Source organism: Aphis gossypii, chromosome 3 (genome assembly GCF_020184175.1).
Source record: "Aphis gossypii isolate Hap1 chromosome 3, ASM2018417v2, whole genome shotgun sequence".
Classification (NCBI taxonomy): Eukaryota; Metazoa; Arthropoda; class Insecta; order Hemiptera; family Aphididae; genus Aphis; species Aphis gossypii.
The window spans coordinates 30,046,904-30,068,388 of record NC_065532.1 but is presented as its reverse complement, the minus strand read 5'-3'; the positions used below and the strand labels follow the sequence as shown (position 1 = coordinate 30,068,388).

Below are 21,485 nucleotides of genomic sequence, written 5' to 3'. Positions count from 1 at the left end.
GTTATGCAATAATATTATATAAACCACTAAACAGTGATGGCAAATCTATATTACGCACACCAAAGATGGCACGTTGAACATATTTTAATGGCACTCAAAAATGTATTTCTTGTTCGATCTCACACAGTCGAACAGTTGCATTTAAAAACAAAAATATTAAAAAATAAATAAATTTTTGAATAATACTAAATAACCATAACTTTTTATGCAATGTTTTAAAATTATCTATTAGTAAATATATGGTATATTAAATTATTATATCGTTAAGATTAACAAAACTCGAAGAACATTTACTATCACATAAAAAATATTATAAATAAAAAGTTTTCATTGAAAATGTCATACGTCTTTAAAAATAGTTATAACTAATTATAAGTTATCAATTTATCATTATCAGAATTGTATAGAAAAAAATATTTATTGTGTCTATTTCAACATTACTGCAGTCTACCATGATATTTTTACCGCAATTACTACCTATCTACCTATATTATTATTATATGATTTATATTTTTAATAGGTACTCATAAATTGTTTTATCAATCTGTCGTTAAAAAGCTCTGGAGGACACTTTCCTATTGCAATGGCGGTATTGTGACAACTGCCATTAATCAGTGAAACCTGTGAAGTTTTAAAATATAATACACCTATCATATCTTAAACTCTTCGGCATATTATATTATAATTGATCTAATTCAAGACCGTATCTGATAGTGAGAGATCAATGGGTCCGAACTGCCCTAAAATGTTTTCAACCTTTTACAAATGTTTAAATTAATTATTAATTGTAAATAACGATAAAAATATTTTCAGTCATTAATAGTCGTTTTGAAATTTCTATTAAACTGACTTTAAATAAAAAATTTTATTTTAATTTTTAATATAACATAAAGTTGATCACCAAGCCACAAATTCGTGAATCGTTATCATTTAATACCTACTTTGAAATAATAATTTTTGTTCGTTAAAAATGAGTAGAAAAAAGGACATAAATTAAATATCAAATTATTTTTGACCAAAATGGTAAATATAAAAACTTAAAATATTATTCAATATCTACAAAAAATTATTATCAAAATATATACATATTATATATTTAAGACCTTCTCCTACCACAATAAAGATTTCTGACTATGGCCTTGAGTCTAATAACCGTAATGCAAAATTAGGTAGGCAGCATATCTCAATAGACAATAATATCAAAGTGTTACGACGTTTTACTTTCATTTTAAAATATGACCATGGTCATGGAAAGCATCGAGTCGCTACAACGCTGCCAAGCGGAAACCGAGTTTGTTCTTAGTCCATAATATTAATATAAGTAACAGCATCTGTGTAAGGTGTACGACCATCTGTAATTTTACCTGTGTTTTCGGATGTAGGTCAATTCGTGGCATTATCAGTATCAAATTAATCCGTTATCAGGAATTGAATGAAAAAAGTAAATACTATGTTTTAATGTAATTTAACGACAGTTTATATTAATAATAATATAATTGAATGAATAATTTTTTTAATCAATAAATTATTCGCGACAACCGGATATCGTTTTATCAATAAGTACCTACTGCACGTCCTCGAATGCTCTTATCTCGTGTGGTAATAAATATAATAATATAATTTCATAAAAGTAAATTAATAATATTAAATTCAATATTAGTATTAACATTAGGTACGCTACATCCTTAAAATGTCATATTTTCTTTATATATCTACTGTGTCGCGCAAAACCAAAATTGTGCCATTGAGACATCTATCAGGTACTCAGGTTATTATTATTTTTAACACCATTATACTATAGCTAATAAAGAACCAAATTGAACTTAATTTAATTTAAAAAATATTTTCGAGATAAGTCCACATTTTTTCATAAAATATTTGTATTATTATTATTATTATTATTTTAACGGAGAAGTTACAATAGTAAAAGTAATGTACGGTGTATGAGATTTAGTAATATAATATTATAAATTATAGTCATCGATTCCACTTATCAGAAAACGTTAAATGTACAACGGCACAGTGTAGTATTTTTTTGTTGACAATATTTAAAAAAAAAGTAATAGTTAAATTAACACGGAAAAATTGTAATAAAACTGTAAATATCGAAAATATTCTACTAGGTATTTAAATTTGGTGATTAGTAATTTAGTTACTACAATTTCGATTTTGTTTATTGCAATTTATTTTGCTATATTGCTATATATTTATAAAGGTCGTGGTAGAATTACGGATATAGTTGCATTCCAGGTGATTTTTATCATATAAATCATTCTTTATTTCAAAAACTATCAACAATTTTGTAAATATTTCTCTTATACATACCTAATTGTAAATAATAAAAACAACGATATTTTCTAAAAATCCATCTGTCGAAAACGCAAAAATTCACGAGTAATTTTGAAGTTGAAAAATCATAAAATTGTTTGTGTTTATAACTGAGGACTAAAAATACAACACCAAGTTTTCCATAAGTTTTCCTTCAAGTAGCTATAGAGAAAACTCGAAGCATCGTTATAGGAAAAATTTTAAGTGCGTTTGAATTTTAAATTTTTACAAAATAGCGTAACGATAACGATTTATTCTCAAACGATTATAAATATTTTTTATTATTCAAAAAGTATAAGTCGTAGATACTTGAAAATTGTATCAGTTATTTAGATTGGCATTTTCCAACCTAACTGGAAATTGTATCCTATAGGCTGACAAATCATCTTCGTTCAGAATTGTTTTTCGTATACAATGATAACTATCGTCTATCATTGGATTCAAATTTAACACTCCTATAATGTATAATAGTGATCCACACGGCACCTAATGTACAGCAGAGCGGTACCCACTTACCCGCTTTTTATTATTTATAATTAAGGTCCGGATTAATATGCATTTGCATGTTTTTTCTTAAAAGTTTGAAAAATAGTTAGGTATGCTACAAATTTGATTATAGTCAAAGTCAATAGATCCGAAGTTTTATTTTGCATATTTTTACATATTTTGTTATTTTTTGACATGTACTGCATGTCTGCATATTTCTGTATTTTACAATTTTTTATTGCATCTATACGGTTTTTAAATGACAATATCAATAGTATGTAATATTTTGCTTATTTTAATTAAAATAACGGATTTATAGTTCGTGTAATTTGACCACAGATTTCTATATAGAAATATATATATAAATATAGTATTTCTATATAGTATAGATATCTGTGAATTTGACGAAGTCGTTTTCTTATCTTATCTGAAACCTATTCGGTACAAATACTTATCTGTTTTAAGTTATTGTTATTGAGTAGGTTTTCGTAAAATTGTGAATCAAACATTAGTCGTGTGTTTGTCGTGGATCGGAGTGCACGCAATTTTCATTCAATTTAATTTATTTACATTTAAAATATTTATTTTCGTTTGGTCACATAATTTATTTATTTAATAAAAATATTTTTAATATTAATTTTTTAGATTTAAATTACAATATATTGAAATAATTACAAAGTGTATAATAAACAAATAATTATACTCTGAATCGAAGATGCATGTTAAAAAAAAATAAATGATTGTATAATTAAAGTTGTAAATAAAACATTATTCGATATTTTGTCAACCGTGGTAGCCCGGACATAATATTATGCTGTCTCTGCTGCTTCCGTGCGCATAACGACTATACTACTATAGGTAGTCTACAACTCATAAACTATCTATTATTCAAAATTTGATTTTACATATCAAAATATTTAGAATAATTTTCTTCTTGAGATTTTTAAACTAAAAGTGTATGTAATTGTAAAAAAAGTTAAATCTTAAGAATATAAAAAATATACCTACATTTTTAGTATATTATTTTCTTTTTATTGTTTACCATAATGTATAAGAAATATTTTCAAAAACTAATTGTTTTTGAAATAATGAATAATCATAAAATAATTACCTGGTATATTAGTGTACTATATTCTATATAGTATTATATACTCTCTATATTTTTTATTATATGGCTCTCTACTCTCTAATATTAGTGTATTACGATTTACATTTTACGGATTTTATACACAGATAATAGTATATTCTATATATCTGTGATTTAATCTATATCCTAACCAAAATAAATTTATTTTTGACATTTGTATCATCAAATAATATTGATAAAATATTATCTCTGATAACACAATGGAATAAGCTTACGTTAAGGTGGATATCCACCTTAGCTTACGAGATAATAAATTATGATAAGATCTAAACTAAGACCGAGGACGGTATGAAAACCTTGATAACATGCATATTGTAGTAAAAAATCCAAATGTTCATAACTATTAACTAAGACAAACACGTTTTTTTACTCGTTTTTGTAACCACTATTGGACTAACTAATGAAAATTATTTATGGAAATTAGAGTTAGAAATTAAAATAAACTTTTATAAAATTGTAAGTTTCATGTTTTAATTTTCTTTTAGGAAACCTGGGTTTACTAAAGGGTTGACAATTCAAGCTCAAACAAACTCAAGATCCCCACCACTCTCCATAACTTCAAGCCCTGGGTCTATTCAATCATCTAGCAGGTATGTTTTTTAATGTATTTTAGTATTGGTTTAAAGCAATGTAATTGAATAATTTTGTCTTTTTAGTACAAGTAGTGGTGTTCATTCAGCACCTCCAAATATGGAATCGGCAGCTGAACGCAAGTATGACCCTCCGTTTAGGTCTATGTCGGCACCTGCACCCAGTAATTCGCAACCGTCATCTTCATCCACTGAAGTGACAACTGATAATTCTGAGGAAACTGCTAGTACATGTACAGTACCTGCTAACAGTAGTGGTTCAGATCAGCCAAATAGTCCTCCATCAGAAACTGTTTATCATCCAAAACACATACACCATCAAAGATCATTACCAATTTTATCTTCAAATATGTTAAACAAACCTAGAACATTTCACAGGTCTACGTCAAAAACAGAAGCTGTAAAAAAGTAAGTTTTTATTTTAGTATGATTTTACATAGATATTAAATACATTTTAGTTCTCAAGTCTTGAGTAAGAACCTAAAGTATATTATATTTTGCACCTAACTATAATCCTCAAGACTGCAATGACATAATATTATAATCGTTTACAAGAAACTGATTTCATGTAAAATATATCTAAATATAAAAAATAAATTATGTGGAAAAATGTAAAAAAATGTAGATAAAACTTAAGTTTAATCTTTATTTTTGATTTTTTAGATTAGTGTTGTAGAAAATCTATGGATTTTTTTAAATGCCTTAACATTTTATGTTTTAAGAATACCACTTAATAATCTAATTTTAAACATCTCATTCTACTTATTAGTAACGAATAGTAGCAATTACCAAATAGACTTATGGGGACCTTTTCACTTCATTTTTCATGTTATCTCTTATTTGATACTTCTAAGTTATAACTTTAACTATAAATATGTATAAATAAATAAGCGTGACCAATTTAATTAATATAGTAATACAATAACAAATTACATCAAGTTCAATGATTAATTAGTTAGCTACAAACAGTTACAATGAAGCCTTAAAATTGTACTTACACAACATGGAGAGAATTAGTCTAACAAAACTCATGGGGTCCCTACATTCAATAAACATATTTTTAAATAATATACTTAACCTAAATTGTTTATTAAGCAAATCTGTATTGTAATTTTTTATTAAAATCCTCAAAAATAAAATTGTTTTGTTATTTTGAATTCTTTTTACCAGCATTTTATTTGAAGAGCTTTAACATCCACAATAAGAAAATACTAAAAATAATGTTGGTTACTGTTATCATTTTATTAGTAGGTATAAGTATATTACTAGTTCTAGGACCAAAGCATAAATGTTTATATATTGTTTCAGAAAGCGTAAAAGGGTAATTAATATTGAATTCTTAATAATGTTATAATAAAATAAAAATTATTTTTATATATATTTATAATTATTCTTTAAAATGTATATAATGTATAACTGAATTTTACCATAAAGTTTTGGAGGGTCTAATTTTAAAACTGTAGGATTCAGCACTCTTCTAAATTAACATTTCAAAATATCACCAGCTTAAAGGTGATCTTTAGAAAATTGTTTTAGAACAGCTTATTCTAAGAACATTTTTTTATAGATTCAATAATAATAAATTATCTAACACATTGTTCATTTTTTTTTTAGTTTCATTAAGAGAGAAACAGCTATGTTTTTTGGACTTGACGAAGAATTTGAAGAAACTGAAAAACTTAAATGGTTAGATAGAAGAAAACGTTTAGCAACTAGAAAATATGGAGAGTTGAAAAATGAATACATGAATTCTGTAAATGAAATTCCCATAACCCAAATATCACAGGTATTTTAAATTTTTTACTGAATTTAGTTTAAAATATTTATATATTGTTTTTGTAATACATACTAATAAGTGTTAATAATTTTAGCCTGATGTATTACAATCTAGTCGAGATATTGATGAACGAGATAGTTCCAATCGTGTTCAACCTTTAGGAAGGAAACCATCTGTTGCTAAATTAACATTAAGCGGATTATCTTTTGTTATTTCGGTATCTATTGTTTAAAGTTTATTTTGTTATATTTGTATCATGTATATTTTTAATCATTTTTGTAGAAAACACTTAGTCGTAAAAAGAAAATAATAACACCATCAAATGAATGGTCTCGAAGTTATCCTTCATCCGTCACATCTGATGCTCCAACAATTTTATCCCAAATGACTGACGATGTAATTTCTATATAAAATTTAATATGTAGTTATATATATATATTTATTTATAATAATCTGTATTTAATTTTTTAGGTGTTTTTTGATCGACTCTCCTCGGATAGCGGCGACCAAGGAATAGAACAAGAAGTCGTGGATTCTGGTGGAAATTATGAAAGTTCAATTAGACAACATTATAAAAAACCACATCAAAGTTTCAGAAGATATTCTAGTTGGCAAAGAAATCCATCAAGAAGAGTTGAAGATGATCATATGCCAAACATTGGAATGGGTAGAATTTGGGGCAGAGTATTAGATAGAGCATTTGATAACTCTGACAGAAGGCAGTATGGAATGGGTTTTATTGGGAGAGTATGCAGGTACTAATTAAATAATTAATTAGTTAATTACAATAATTACATTTATTGTTTAAATATTTAATAAAAAAAAAATTGTAGACGTTCTTTAAACAAGACAGTCGTAAACAGAAGAGATGTGAAACAACAACTTGATGATTTAGAAGATCATAGGCCATTTTTTACTTATTGGGTGACAGTAGTTCAAATTTTGGTGCTATTCTTATCAATATTTTCTTATGGTCTTGGACCTTTTGGTATTGATCTCAGTCACCAATCTGGTGCTGTAAGTACATAATTTAATTATATTTTATTTTATTAGTATAACAATGTTTAGGTAATACATTTTATTATGTAAAATATTAGGTTATGGTCACAAGTTTATCCGTACAAATTATTGAATATATAGAACCTTCAAATTTTTGGATAGGACCAAGAGCAGTGAGTAACAAATTAATTTTATTTTATAAACTGTTTTCTTTAATTTTATCCAATTCATTTTTTCGTACTATCCAGGCGGATTTAATACACTTAGGAGCTAAATTTGCTCCTTGCATGCGGAAAGATAAAAACATAATGAAAGAAATTGAAAAATGGCGAGAAAAAGAGAGAGAAACTGCTTGTTGTATAAGAAATGATGACTCTGGATGTATTCAAGCATCAAAAGAACAATGCACAGTAAGATATAAATATTATATTTCTATAAATTGAAATAATTAATCTACATCTATTGTATTTTACAATTATTTGTTACTATAATTAAGTTAATATTTGAAATATTCATTACAATTTTGTTTTATGATAGTTTATTATTATTTATTATTAATGTTAATACAGTATCATTAAGTATAAAATATTATATAGCGATTGTGTCTAAATCAGAAAACTCAACGGCACCTTTTTAATTGGTATTGCAATAAACATATTGCACACATACATTTATACAGAATCTATATTCAATAATATTTTATATTATTTTTATAAAGTATAATATTATATATTATTTTTCTTTTAGTTTTGATCAACATAATACTATAATAGTACATCTTATTTAATAATAAAAATTAAAACATGCCTCTTGCATAAATTGCATACATTTAAATTAAAAAATTTATTAAATTTATAAATTATAAATACCAATTTTGAAGATATTGTGTATTTCGATTGTTTTTCTAAAACAAAATAATTTTGTAACGTCTACTAAATTATAGCTTCTTATTGCCCAACATAATCTATTAACTGAGCTTCATATTGTTTAAAATAAACAATTTCAAATTGTAAACATTTTCATACTAGATTTACCTGAAAAACATTTTTTTTTTTTTAAAAAAGCTCACATTTTATAATAACACTAGAAAACAACATAAAAAATTTAATTATTTACTTTTTTGAGAAAAATATTTTATGTTTATAAAAACATTTCGTTTTTGTATATATTTTCTTATTCTATTTGTTTTTAATTTATTTTTCCTAATTGTTGTTGAACATAAACCAAAATAGTATTATAATTTATATTATATTTTTAAAATAACTAATTGACAATATTTAATTTAAATTTTCGATACTCATAATGAGTTTGAGCAACATTTTAAAAATTGAGCTTTTTTATTTTGTTTTAAGTAAAGTTATACAATTTTAAATATTGGTTTTAACTTTTAAGTTTATTTATTGACTAATTTATATAGAAAATAAATTAGAGTTAGAGTTATTCTTAAATTTGATCACTACCAAAATTATTTAACCAACAATTTGATGGTTTTATTCTTATCGAGTGTTTGTCTGTTTGTACTGTTTTTAATACCGTCTCACAAACGACTCACGGATAAGGGCGGAGGTAGTGGTGGTGGAGGAGGAGATGGAGATAAACCACCATCGGTAAGAATGTAGAATCAAACATAAATTTGCTAAATGCTATTGCTTGACAGTTGACTTGTTATGTGATTATTATTTTTATGAAGATAAAGCTTCCAATTTTGTATATTTTTTCAAAATTTTATATATTTAAGAAATTTACTAAATATATTATTTTTTATTATTATTTTAATAAAATTTATATTTTTCTCCTAGTACTCTAGTAATATTTAAGTATTTTATGTGTAATAAAGTGTAGTTATTTATTGTTTGATTTTAATAGATATATTTTTAGATGTATCTTTATTTCTTTTAATAATAGTTTGAATGCATTTTTAGAATTATAGTTTTATTTTGTCCAATGACTTTCTAAAATAATTGCCATAACCATGATAATTTTATTATATTTTAGACATCAATTTCTAAATGGAAAAAATGGTCAGAAGTTGAAGCAGGACCTGGAGGGAGAATATCTGGTTCTGTCTGTGGCTTAGATCCAAAGTATTCAATTTTCTTATTAATTTATTATGTATATTTAAACAAATTACTTGCTCATGTTAGGTATTGTGAAGCTCCTGCATCTATAGCTCCATTTGAATGGCCTGATGATATAACAAAATGGCCAATCTGCCGTAAGATGAGTGGTAGAGGTAGTGCACGACATAGCAGTTGGGGTAGTCCATTGATTCAGAAATTAACGTCTGCTGAACACATGATTTGTGAAGTAATAGGGCACCCATGCTGTATTGGAATACATGGAACTTGTCGAATAACTACAAGAGAATATTGTGATTTTGTACATGGTTATTTTCATGATGATGCTTCATTATGCTCTCAAGTATGTAACATTGATGACTGATATACAAACATTAAATCATGTCATAGTTATATATATATTAAAATGAATTACATTTTTATTCTGTAGGTTTCATGTCTAAATGATGTGTGTGGTCTCATACCTTTCTTTTCTCCTGAAATTCCTGATCAATTTTACAGATTGTGGATATCACTTTTTATACATGCTGGGTAATTATTAAACATTTATATAAATTAATTATATTTTTTTAAATTAATATTTAAATATTTTAAAATATATCATAGTTTATGATTTCTGCTAAAAAAAAATAACTTACCTATTTATGTTTTTTCACTATAAATTTTATTTACTGTCATGAAGAAATGTGTGAAAATTAAATAATATATTTTACCTGAAAATGTATATGTCAGTGTTATTGAAAATAAAGTTTTTACATTATTATCAAAAATTAAAATAAAAATAAAAATGTCATACATAAAATATAAATTTCTTATTTAGTTTATTATTTTTTTGATTTTTCTAGTATTCTTCATTTAGCAACAACAATTGTAATACAGTATTTTTTGATGAGAGATCTAGAAAAACTGACTGGTTCTTTAAGAATAGCTTTAATCTATTTGGGTTCTGGAGTGGCAGGCAATCTTGGCAGTGCAATATTTGTGCCTTATAGAGCTGATGTAAGTAAATTCATATATAATTTTTTATTAATTTATGATCATTTAGATTAGATTTTAAAAATATTTTTTTTTTATATTGTTAGATAATATTAAATTTGTTTCATTTATTTCAGGTGGGTCCAGCTGGTTCCCAATTTGGCCTTTTGGCGTGCCTTATAGTTGAAGTATTGAATTGTTGGCCTATGTTAAAGAGGCCCGAGCAGGCACTTTCAAAACTATTAGCTATCACATTTCTGCTGTTTCTGCTCGGGCTACTGCCTTGGGTAGACAACTTTGCACATCTATTTGGTTTCATTTTTGGATTCTTATTGTCTTATGCATTGTTGCCATTTGTTTCATTTGGACCATATGACCGTCAGAAGAAAATCTTCCTGATCTGGGTGTGCCTGTTATCTGCGTTGTTTCTGTTCTTCTTGTTGTTGTTACTGTTCTACCTAATACCAATGTATGATTGTGAAATGTGTAGTTATTTCAATTGTATACCCATAACTAAAGACTTTTGCGCCAATCAGAATATTAATTTTAAAAATGATGATTATACGGTATGACAAATGTGGTGGCGACGGTGCAAGACCGCGCATACGTTAGTGACAACATTTGCGAATTGTTTTGTAACTTTAGCCACCTCCTGTAAAATGCTTGAGGTACTTGTTGATATTTATGCTCCCTTTTCAGTGATAAAAAGGAAGAATAATAAATATAATAAAATTATTATAGTTATTAAGAAATTTACTACTCAGTTTTATGTTATTGTGCAAAAAAAATCGTTAAGAATAATCAAATTGTATTGTTTCTAATAAGTTATAGTATTAATTAATTTACATTAATAATGTACCTATGTTACATATTATTAGTATTGACTGAATTATTTTATTAGTGTTTTATCATTCAAGTGTGAGGGATAGCTTAAAAGTCAGTGATAAATTATATTATGATTTTCAATTTTAAGTATAAGAAAATTAATTAAAAATCTATTTGGTGATTATATTTAATGATTTATTGATTAAAAATTGTAATTCACACACTTTCTTAGCCAATATTTTAAATTGTACCTTTTTAGATTACACATTATTTCAGAAAAATAATAATTTTTAAATTATAAAATGATTATTCCCTTTTTATGGTACCTATGTTGTTTAAAAAATTGTTTTTATTCATTGTTGCCCTGCCACGGCACCATCGCTTCATCATGTCATAATAAATTTATTGCCAAACCTCAATTTTTTCAAAATAACTTAACAAAACTATTTCTATCAAGTAAATAATATATATTTATTTATATTTATATAGTTGATTAATTTAAATTATAACACAGTTAATATTAACTTATAATTCATCATTTCATTTAAATATTGAAAATAGGTAGGGAACTGATTTCAAAATGATCCTTTATTAATAATTTTTTTTTTTACCATTGTCACGTATTTAACAATTTATTTTAAAAATACAATATTTTCTTATTTATATTATGTTATTGTTGTCAAAATTTAATGGCAATTTTAAGCAATATAACAGTGTATATCATTAAAATTCATTTTTAACAATATTTTGAAATCATGTTTTTAAGATAAAATCAAGTAGGTACTTATTTAATAAGTACAAAAGGCACTATTACTATTGTATAATGTATATTAAAAAATATGAATAAATTAGGTAGGTATAATATTATAACAGATAAAATTAAAATACAATTCTACATTTTATTTTTTAACCAATAAATTATTTTCCATTTTTCTATAAATAGATCACATACTAAACTTGCCATGTATAAAGAAATTATTTAGATATCGAAATATACCAATCATAAATTTCGTATTCATTGATTGATGACTGTCGATGGATAGTTGCTTGATGGCGGAGTCATACAATTAAATACCATAAAAGTACCTAATGCATACCTACCTGTATAAAAGAAAATTGGTTAAAGATTCATGAACATTTTTAATTATTAATATCTTGATTTGTGGAGTAAATTATTTTCTTATAATTCTTATATTTAATCCAATTTTTGAAAAAGATAAATTTATTATTTATAATTTATCTAGATTTATAAATAATGATTACAAATGTTTAATACAGGAAATAACTAGAAAAATAAAATCATTTTAAGTAACTTATAATTTTTTTTTTTTTGTACTCTTCGTTAAATATTTGTGCGCAAATACTTAATGTATAATACAATAATTATAGTATTATAATAATAATTGGAGCATTACAGATCACATTAAATATTAATATGTATTTATCTGGCAAAAAATAAATGACGATGTGTTTTATTAGGTACCTACCTACTTACAGTCCAAAATATTTTGATTTCAATTTTTGTAAATAAAAGAATTCTAATTTCTAAATACAATATATAATAATCATCATAAAATATATTTACAGTGTATAATGTGTACGATACAATTTTGTCTAACACTTAAAATTAAAAACTCATTTTTTTTTTAATTGTCCATTTTAATGTAAAGAAAACCCAACGACATTGAAACACAACTGAGATATCTCAAAGTTTAGGTAACATATTGTAAGTTTTATTAGTGTAATGCTTCAAGGTTCAAACAACTATTCAAAATAGTATCCGTAAATGTATCCTCATTTTTTATTCATCCACCGGTATGACCGCGTTCGTGCGCATATCTAATAATATTCTATATTTTGTATAATTGTATCTTATAGGAATAATAAAATACTGTATCGGCTTTAATAAGGATTAATGAGCAATTGTACAGTTGTTATCGTACCCGTGCCTAATAATAATATAAACGACCAAATTCATCGTAATTATTACTATTATTGTTATTATAACGAACGAAAGTCGTTATCAAAATCGTTTAATTTTTCTGCATTTTCAGGGTAAAATCCTCAAAAAAATCTCACGATTGCTTTCGACGATTTATTAATTATTATTATTTTTTTTTTTGCTCCAAACATTCTCTCTGTTTCACCACTCACTACCTTATAGATATTTTAATATAATGTTTTGGCGCACATTATAGCCAATATAGGTACCTCGTAGATCGCTGTGGCAGGATGACGAAACCATAATGATGATCTAATTAGTCCTAAGAGGTTCCCACATCGATACCAACCTGTAATGGCTGTAATGCCACAGTGTATATCAGTGGCGTTACCGAGGGCCCGCAGACTCTGCGTCTTGGGGGGGGGGGAGAGCCCACGGTAATTTGGAGCCTTTGGTTATAGGATTATATTTTGCTATAACAATATATTAGAGGCTCATTTTAAACATTTTTTATTTTTGCGGGGGTCCCAAATTTTTTTGTTACGCCACTGATGCATATATTATTTATCATCCGTGTACGTTCGAGTCCGCTTTATATAATTTGTAATATTGTACCTACTTTTAATAATAATACGCACGTTATATGATATATTATAATATTAAGACTGTTTAATTATAAAAGAAAATTGTACGTACAATAGTACTTGTACAGTTAGATTATATTGTATTAATAATAATTATTATTTTAATTATAAATTGAAACAAAGGTCGAACTGAATTCGTACAAGGAGAAAATGTACTATTACCTATATATATTATTGATAGATATTACTATATAATTATATTATTTTAAAAACATTGTATCATTAATAATATCTATCCTCGTTAAAGTAACATTATCGTCGAGGCTGACGCGTCGGCGTGTCCTCCAATAATGCATTTTATATCATTTTGTGCATTTGTTACGTACATTATACCGTATAACAATAATATAATATTAACAGTCTTAAAATATATATTTTTAAACGCTCTATTATAAAATAATTTTAAAAGTTTAAATTTACACATTTAAAACAGAAATCTTAAATTTGAATTTGCAATACAATTTCGTTTAACTCGTCGTGTTAGATACCTATAAGGATAACCTTTTCTTAGGTACCTATCATAGTACCTACCTATTATTACTCTATATACGCTACCACAAATCAGTCGGTTCTTTTGGAAAATTAAATAAATATATGTATAAAATTATCGTAAAAAAAAAAACAATAACAATTTCATAATTACGATTAAATTAATTTTAAACATTTTAGTGAAAACATTTTGATGAAACTTTATTTATTTATTTTTTTCAAATCGACTAATTCGTGGTTTACACTACATATAGGTTTGATCTCTACCATCGGCATTTAAGACACTATAGTAAAATTAATACGGCACGCACATGTTGCATAACATTCGCCCATTATTATATTAATGCTACAGTAGACAGCAATACTTTTAAGCAATCTGTGTTGTTATTAAATTTTTAGAAATAAGTATCAACTCAATTTCTATGAAAGATTCAATTTTTTCCATATTATTCCACTGCCTAACTAATAAGTATAGCTATTATTAATAAGGTTGATAGAAATATGATTTTATTTTCGAAAAATCAACGATCGCACGATACCGTTACGAGCGCAAAATGATAATTATTAAACATTATAACCACTTGAAACTCGTAGGTTATTTTTCAAAATTCGATCATGTAAGTTGAATAGTATAATATGAGAGTATTGTTACTGTACGATAACAACAAATTAAACAGCAACTCGAACCGGGTCCGTATAGCATAATAATTTTTATAATAAGTAATCGTATACTTCATTAAAGTTTTGTCGGTTTTTTTTTTACTCTACATACTATTATCACGATATTGTAATATCTTCATGTAGATGCTGATAGGCAATACACTCGAACTCTAAATTTTAAGAATTCACATCGTATATAGTATAATATGGCTAATTCGCGTTCGTCCGAAAAGTAAATACCTATCGTATAACCTGCAATTATGCATTATTAAAACAGGCCGGTACTCTGCTTTTATTGTATACCGTTCACTCATCATATTAGATATATATCTAAAATAATATGTGTATACCTACGTCTTAATATATATTATATAAACAAAAAAAAATAGATACTTGTAAAGTGATTTAACGATTTTTTTTTGGTTTTTAATAATTTTATTGTAATATGTACTTATAAATTAATACTACATTCGACTATAAGATTATTTTCAATAAAAATTATATAATGCGTATATATTATTATTATAACATATATATATATATAAAGATAGGAATTAAGATATTTTTTGAACATGACGTATTGATATTATATGTAATAATATTCAGTTTATATATGTCTTTACATAATATTGTCATTAAAAAAAAAAAAAAAATGTGGAGCTCTTTAATGGCGCCTGTAATATAATATAATATGTTTGATAATAATTATATTATATCGCAAACTAATTAATTGGACAAAATGTGCGTTGTAATATTTTTATTATATTATATTATATTATTTATATATAATAATTATGGTGTAATAACGAAATTGTGTAAATATTTTTGTATTGTAAATCTTCCATATTGTATCCTAATGACCAAAATTAAATGGTAAATGTATATTATCCAATATTATATAATTATAGTATTTTAAAAATCAATATACTCCGTATGTGTTGACTTTGTAACATAAAAATTTCCAATACACTCCCAACGCTGCCAATGATACACCTGTTAAGTGTGAATCACAGGACCTAGAACATTAATGAACAAATATGTACCTAAAAATAAAATAAACATCAAAATATTCAAGAATTTAGAATTGAAGAGGCCGTTGTATCCATAAATCGAAAAAAAATTAAATATAATTTCAAAATGTCAATTATCTATAATTAGCTTAAAAGAGTCAAAATATTTTTTTTTAAATTATACCATGTCTTAAAAATTTCATTTAAGCTTGGAGAAAAGTTCAAGTCTATCGTTATTCATTTTTAATTATTACAATAAACAAATCCATTTGTGTCGAAAATTGGTTTTGGGTAAAAATTCCATTTTTCTGAATTTATTATTTTTAAAAGTATTAGAAAATGTTTCTTTAATCCCTTCGGACCACTCCTTAAAAGTAACAATTAATATAATATCCAATTTGCTTCCAGTACCTAACTACGCACAAAACCAAACATTGAAGCATTTTTACTGCTTCAAAAGGCGATAAAAAAACACTAAAAATAAACACGTAGGTATTGTAAATTGTTAAAAAACCAATACATTAATTTCGTAAAATCTAAGAAATTAAAAATTATAAACTAAATTTAAATTCCTATCAAACACAACATATCTTATTATTTACAATATTTTCTATTTTCTAATTTATGCAGGTCGTATCATTTAATACTGTCCTATATTTTAGAAAGAACTAAATCAAACTATAATTCAATTAAAAAATGTTAGAACGTAAAGTATAAAAACTCAATATACTTACAATTTGTTATTTTTGTATTCAATACAGTCATTGCGTACTATTGAAGACACAATAATTGAAAACCATTCTGGCCGAAAGAAATCTACCATGTTTTGTACTCCACAAACAGCAACTATATAATAAATAAGAACAAACAATTTAAAATACATACGTATGAAAATAGTATGTTAACATCTACTTATTTTTTGCAGTGATGGCTGTAAAATCATTATGTTGGTAAATTTAATATTATAAATCATTGGTGGCCAAACTGTTTTTGGTCACGATCTACTAAAAATATACTTCACCTTTGAGGATCGACTACCATAGAAATTTTTTTTTTTATTATTGAATAACTATAATTTTATTATTAAGAAACATATAAGGCGCGTGACCATAAAAATAAATTCTAACATGATCGACTTTGAAATTGTCCGAGATCGACCGGTTGTTTGGCCGCCTCTGTTATAAATAATTATATGAAATCCGCAACACTATAAAACTATTTAAAACAATTATATTATACTTGTTTATCAAATAAGGTTGTTATACTTATTATTAAATTATATTCTATAATTTAAAATTCTTACTCTCTACACACTTAAAATGAAATTGCAAATATCAATAAAATATGTATTAACTAATACCTAAATTATATTCTATGTACATGGGCGCCCATAGGTAACATCTTAGGGGAGGGGGGTCAGAATAAAAAAATTTTCAAATGCAAGATAATTAAGATTAATGTTATTTTATAAATGTTACAAGTTATAATACAAGTTCATAATATTTTTTTCCCAGGAGGGGGCAAGTGCCCTATCCTTCTTCCCCAATAGGCCATAGGCGCTCATGTCATCACGGTAATCGGTAATCAGTGTTCGATTTTATAGTCTTAGTCTGCCCCTCCACCCTCTCCCACAAATGACGCCACTATACGTACAATAAAACACTTTAAAGAAATACTAGTATTCGTTCATGTTCACATTTCGATAAAATTGTGTGCGTCTTGATTTTATTTAAATTCTTGAGCAAATCCATCCTATACGCTTATAATATCGTCGAACATATTTTTTAAATTCAGTACACGTACATTGAGTTGTATTGATTACGTACGTACAGTTTATTATTATTTGCGATGATTGATGAACCATAAATACACAGTATTTAGTATATTAGCTGTAGAATTAAAATTACTAATAGACTAATGCTAAGTATATTTGATGTATTTGATGTTCCATTCTCATTTCTCATCACTAGCAACCCTAGAATTGATTCGCCATTGAATTACTACAGGCATCTTATAAAAATAGTTTCCGCATTGAACTCATTTTGACTTACCCATAATACGTATAAGAGAGGGCTCATATAGTCATATCATACATTTATTAGGTACCTAACTGCTTTAAAATTATATCTTAATTTTATTGGTTAAACACACAATTTAAAATAATAAACGTATAGTAATAGATACCCTTGTATAGATGTGCTCTAATGTCTAATAGCTTAACTGTTAGTTATGCTTATGGAGTATTTAGTGTATGACGTATTGACGTACCCACTTAAAATATATTTATTGATGACAGTTAAGTAGGTACCTTACTTTGTTCAATGAATAAATCTTTATATCTGTCTGACATTTCAAAATCGTTGGCTATGTTTTGAGCTTCTTCAAAAACTGTAGTGCATTTATGATGTATTATTTCTTTTAACACATTATTTGGATATTTCATATTTTTACAATTCATCTAACGAAAACAATAAAATATAATGTTAATGCCTTTGCGTCAGTTTTATATAAATTAGAGATACACGATTATCAAAAAAAAAAAAAAAAATACGCATTTACTCACTTTTTTTAAAAGATGAATGTACAACACTTGATGCGTAAGTGCATATCTAAAAAAATGATTCTGGAATTCTAGTTGAAAGCATTCATAAGTTACATTGCATGAAAAAATCACTTGACTAATGCATTTGTCAGAAATATTACGAAAATATGCATCACTTTTGGCTAAAATATCCTTATCGTACCATATTTTGCTAGGTAATGTAATATTTGATTTGTGTATTAATGTTTGCGGGGATATCCAAAGTTCGTGATCGAGAATTTTTTTTGCTAAAAAAAAACAATATTCAAACCCATTCACAAATCGATACTTACACTATATTATAGTTTTTATTTTTAGAATGTGATAATAATAATAACGATAAATCATTTTCTTATGGAATATATTTAAGAAATGAGTGTTTAAGGGATAGGCACTCCCGGCTTAGGCAATAATTTTTTGAGGCATCATCATTAACCGTCCAGTGTCCACAAACAAAAACTATTGTGTATCGTCATTATCGTAAATGAAGAGATACGATTATTTTTCATCATAATTCATATTGAAATTGTTTTATATATGGATAAAAATTATTTTATTATACCTATAATAATTTTATTGTAAACGATTTTACTAAATAAAAACTAAAAATTTACATTTTCGTTTAAGTGGTAAATAGAAATGTAGGTCCCTAAATAATTACTGTTAGACGCTTAGACGGTTAAAAAAGTTCAAATTTGGTGGATATGAAATTACATAAAAATGTAATAATTTACCATACTCTACCAATGAAGTATATAGTCATTTAATTATCTAAAAGACAAATTATTTTATAAAACAAATAATTAACTTACTTGAATCCAATAAATTGTTTTTATAAAATTTTGAATAAAGATTTTCAATCATTGTATTCAATTTGTATTTCTTATATAAATCAGTATTATAGTTCATTCGAGGATTGTCAGCACACGACATAAATTGACCTATAGATTTAAAGACACAGACAATTTACACGAATTAAATATTTGTAATAATTATGAATTACCAATTCTATGGAATATAGATGATATACATGTTAGCAATATAAATATATAAATAATACAGTAATTAGAAGCGAACTGGTCTTGGCCCAGGGGAAAAATTTAAATTGTGGCCTAGAAAATAAAAAAAATATGATAAAAAAAAAATACCAATACTAAACAAAATGTATAGGTACCTAACTACGATCTTGTACGACTCAAAAGTTAATAGTTATAACTTATAATACGTATTACGTATAAATCTAAAATCAAAAAATAAATAAGCACACAGTAACTTATCTACTTTATGAAGGTCGTGGTTGTAAGTATCTTCCATAGTTCCATGTTATAATTATTATTCTTAAGTAAATTAATAATAAATATACCTAACCAAATTAAAAAGCTGCAGGTTTGTAAGGAATATACTTTTAGTGTTTGAGTAAATAAATAAAATACCTATTCAAAATACATTTTTAAATGCTTAATTTTTTTTTTTTATTCAATTTATATGACTAAATGAGTGTATTATTTTAAATTTGATCATATTATATACTAAAACAATTAATACAATTAATATTATAGATGATATTAATGGATAAATATTAAATTAATGAAGTAAACCTATTTGGTCTACTCTTCACTAATGCGATAATGAAAAATAAAAATTGTTCCCCTCCTTGCTATTACGATCTGCACACGCCTAGGTATGCATACGAACATTATACAAACAACATATATTAATATGTATTCGTAAATACTAAATAGTAATATACTAATAGTTCACAATATACACTGTAGATTTATATGCCAATATATTATACTTTTATACTATATGTCGGTCATCATTTATGCATTAAATTATACGTCAAACGAAAACAAAATGAACATCTTACCTTTCATTATAGATACACCAAGCATTAAATTTAAATCCACATCATCGTCGTCAACGTCTGATCGTAAGTAATACCGTATCGACGATTCAATTAAATCCAGTATTCTATTTTCTAGGTCTCGGACAGTACTTACTTCGTCATCGACAATAAACAATGGCAATGTTTTGCAGTTTGCAAGCAATGTTCTGCTTAGAAATGCTAAGCAAAAAGCGTACCACTGCAGTGACATCGTCGTCGTACAAAGATAAAATGGTCGAAAATGAGAAGTGAAGTTGTGGTTTGTGCGGTACGTAATTTTATTCTCGAGGAAAAAAGGTTTGATTGTGACGAATTGTTATAGACATCCGCAACATTGGGCGGTGTGTTGAAGTCGTAGTTGTGACACTATCTAAATATATTATTATTATACTTGTCACGGGCTTAATTTTTTTTTTTCAATTTTCCAAACCTAAATCTTCGCCAAAGGGCGGTTTAAACTTGTTGTTTTGAGTGACGCAATTCCTTTTTTAATTTAGATAAAATATTCACAAAATACATTGTACATGTATTTCTTTTAATATACATATAAACTAATGTATATATTTATATTAGCGTACACAATAAAATACATGAACAATCTTATTCTACTATTTAAAATAGTTTTAAACCCTGTCGGGTAAATAATTATACTGAAAAAGTATGATTTATGAGAAAAAGTTCTCATTTCTTCTTAAATCTATTATAATTAAATTTATTTATGATTACACAGCTTTATTAAAACTTGTATTGTATACATATTATATATTTGTAACCAAATTAATACTAAAAGTAAATATACATATTTAATGAGTTAATAATAATGAAATAAGAAATTTAAGAATGAAGAATTATAGCCTACAGATAAATTTATTGAAGTACAATTCGAATAGTAAATACATGTTTTCGTGAATGTGAAATGATGTTATATAATCATCTTAATTTATTAATATTATGTTTTGTAAAATGTATATTATTGTCTATTGAATTAATTAATCAATAATATAATTAGCTTATCTTTAACTTGTTACACATATTTATCACTAATCAATATGTTAATATATTATGA

General features: G+C 25.7%; 2 protein-coding genes across 3 annotated transcripts in view; one reads left to right on the top strand and one right to left on the bottom strand.

The window, feature by feature from the left end:
- The window catches only part of LOC114120107 (inactive rhomboid protein 1), a 64,947-nt gene extending 49,084 nt beyond the window's left edge, over window positions 1-15,863 (top strand). Inside the window, exons 5-19 of one of the 2 annotated variants that reach the window (XM_050202668.1) lie at window positions 4,447-4,551; window positions 4,618-4,959; window positions 6,166-6,337; window positions 6,423-6,545; window positions 6,611-6,724; window positions 6,800-7,083; window positions 7,162-7,345; window positions 7,426-7,500; window positions 7,576-7,737; window positions 8,851-8,934; window positions 9,323-9,411; window positions 9,472-9,748; window positions 9,836-9,936; window positions 10,251-10,404; window positions 10,518-15,863. In XM_050202668.1, the coding sequence (XP_050058625.1) occupies window positions 4,447-4,551; window positions 4,618-4,959; window positions 6,166-6,337; window positions 6,423-6,545; window positions 6,611-6,724; window positions 6,800-7,083; window positions 7,162-7,345; window positions 7,426-7,500; window positions 7,576-7,737; window positions 8,851-8,934; window positions 9,323-9,411; window positions 9,472-9,748; window positions 9,836-9,936; window positions 10,251-10,404; window positions 10,518-10,952 (2,701 nt within the window). In that variant the 3' untranslated portion in view covers window positions 10,953-15,863. The remainder of the gene's footprint in view (window positions 1-4,446; window positions 4,552-4,617; window positions 4,960-6,165; window positions 6,338-6,422; window positions 6,546-6,610; window positions 6,725-6,799; window positions 7,084-7,161; window positions 7,346-7,425; window positions 7,501-7,575; window positions 7,738-8,850; window positions 8,935-9,322; window positions 9,412-9,471; window positions 9,749-9,835; window positions 9,937-10,250; window positions 10,405-10,517) is intronic. The other variant, XM_050202669.1, reaches the window with a different exon arrangement.
- LOC114120113 (UPF0764 protein C16orf89 homolog) lies at window positions 15,819-21,042 on the bottom strand. The gene is made up of 6 exons (XM_027981922.2): window positions 20,402-21,042; window positions 19,344-19,472; window positions 18,514-18,779; window positions 18,264-18,408; window positions 16,685-16,796; window positions 15,819-15,956 (listed from the first exon to the last, which is right to left on the bottom strand). Exons 1-6 carry the CDS (start codon window positions 20,628-20,630, stop codon window positions 15,860-15,862), a joined length of 978 nt encoding a protein of 325 aa, XP_027837723.2. The 5' UTR covers window positions 20,631-21,042; the 3' UTR covers window positions 15,819-15,859.
- Window positions 21,043-21,485: the final 443 nt, after the last annotated feature.

Coding starts and splice junctions, on each gene's coding strand:
- LOC114120113 (XM_027981922.2), bottom strand. CDS start 20,630: ATGTCACTGCAGTGGTACGCTTTTTGCTTAGCATTTCTAAGCAGAACA. Junction 19,473..20,401: donor TGGTGTATCTATAATGAAAG/GTAAGATGTTCA, acceptor TTAAATCTATAG/GTCAATTTATGTCGTGTGCT. Junction 18,409..18,513: donor ACATTCATCTTTTAAAAAAA/GTGAGTAAATGC, acceptor TGTTTTCGTTAG/ATGAATTGTAAAAATATGAA.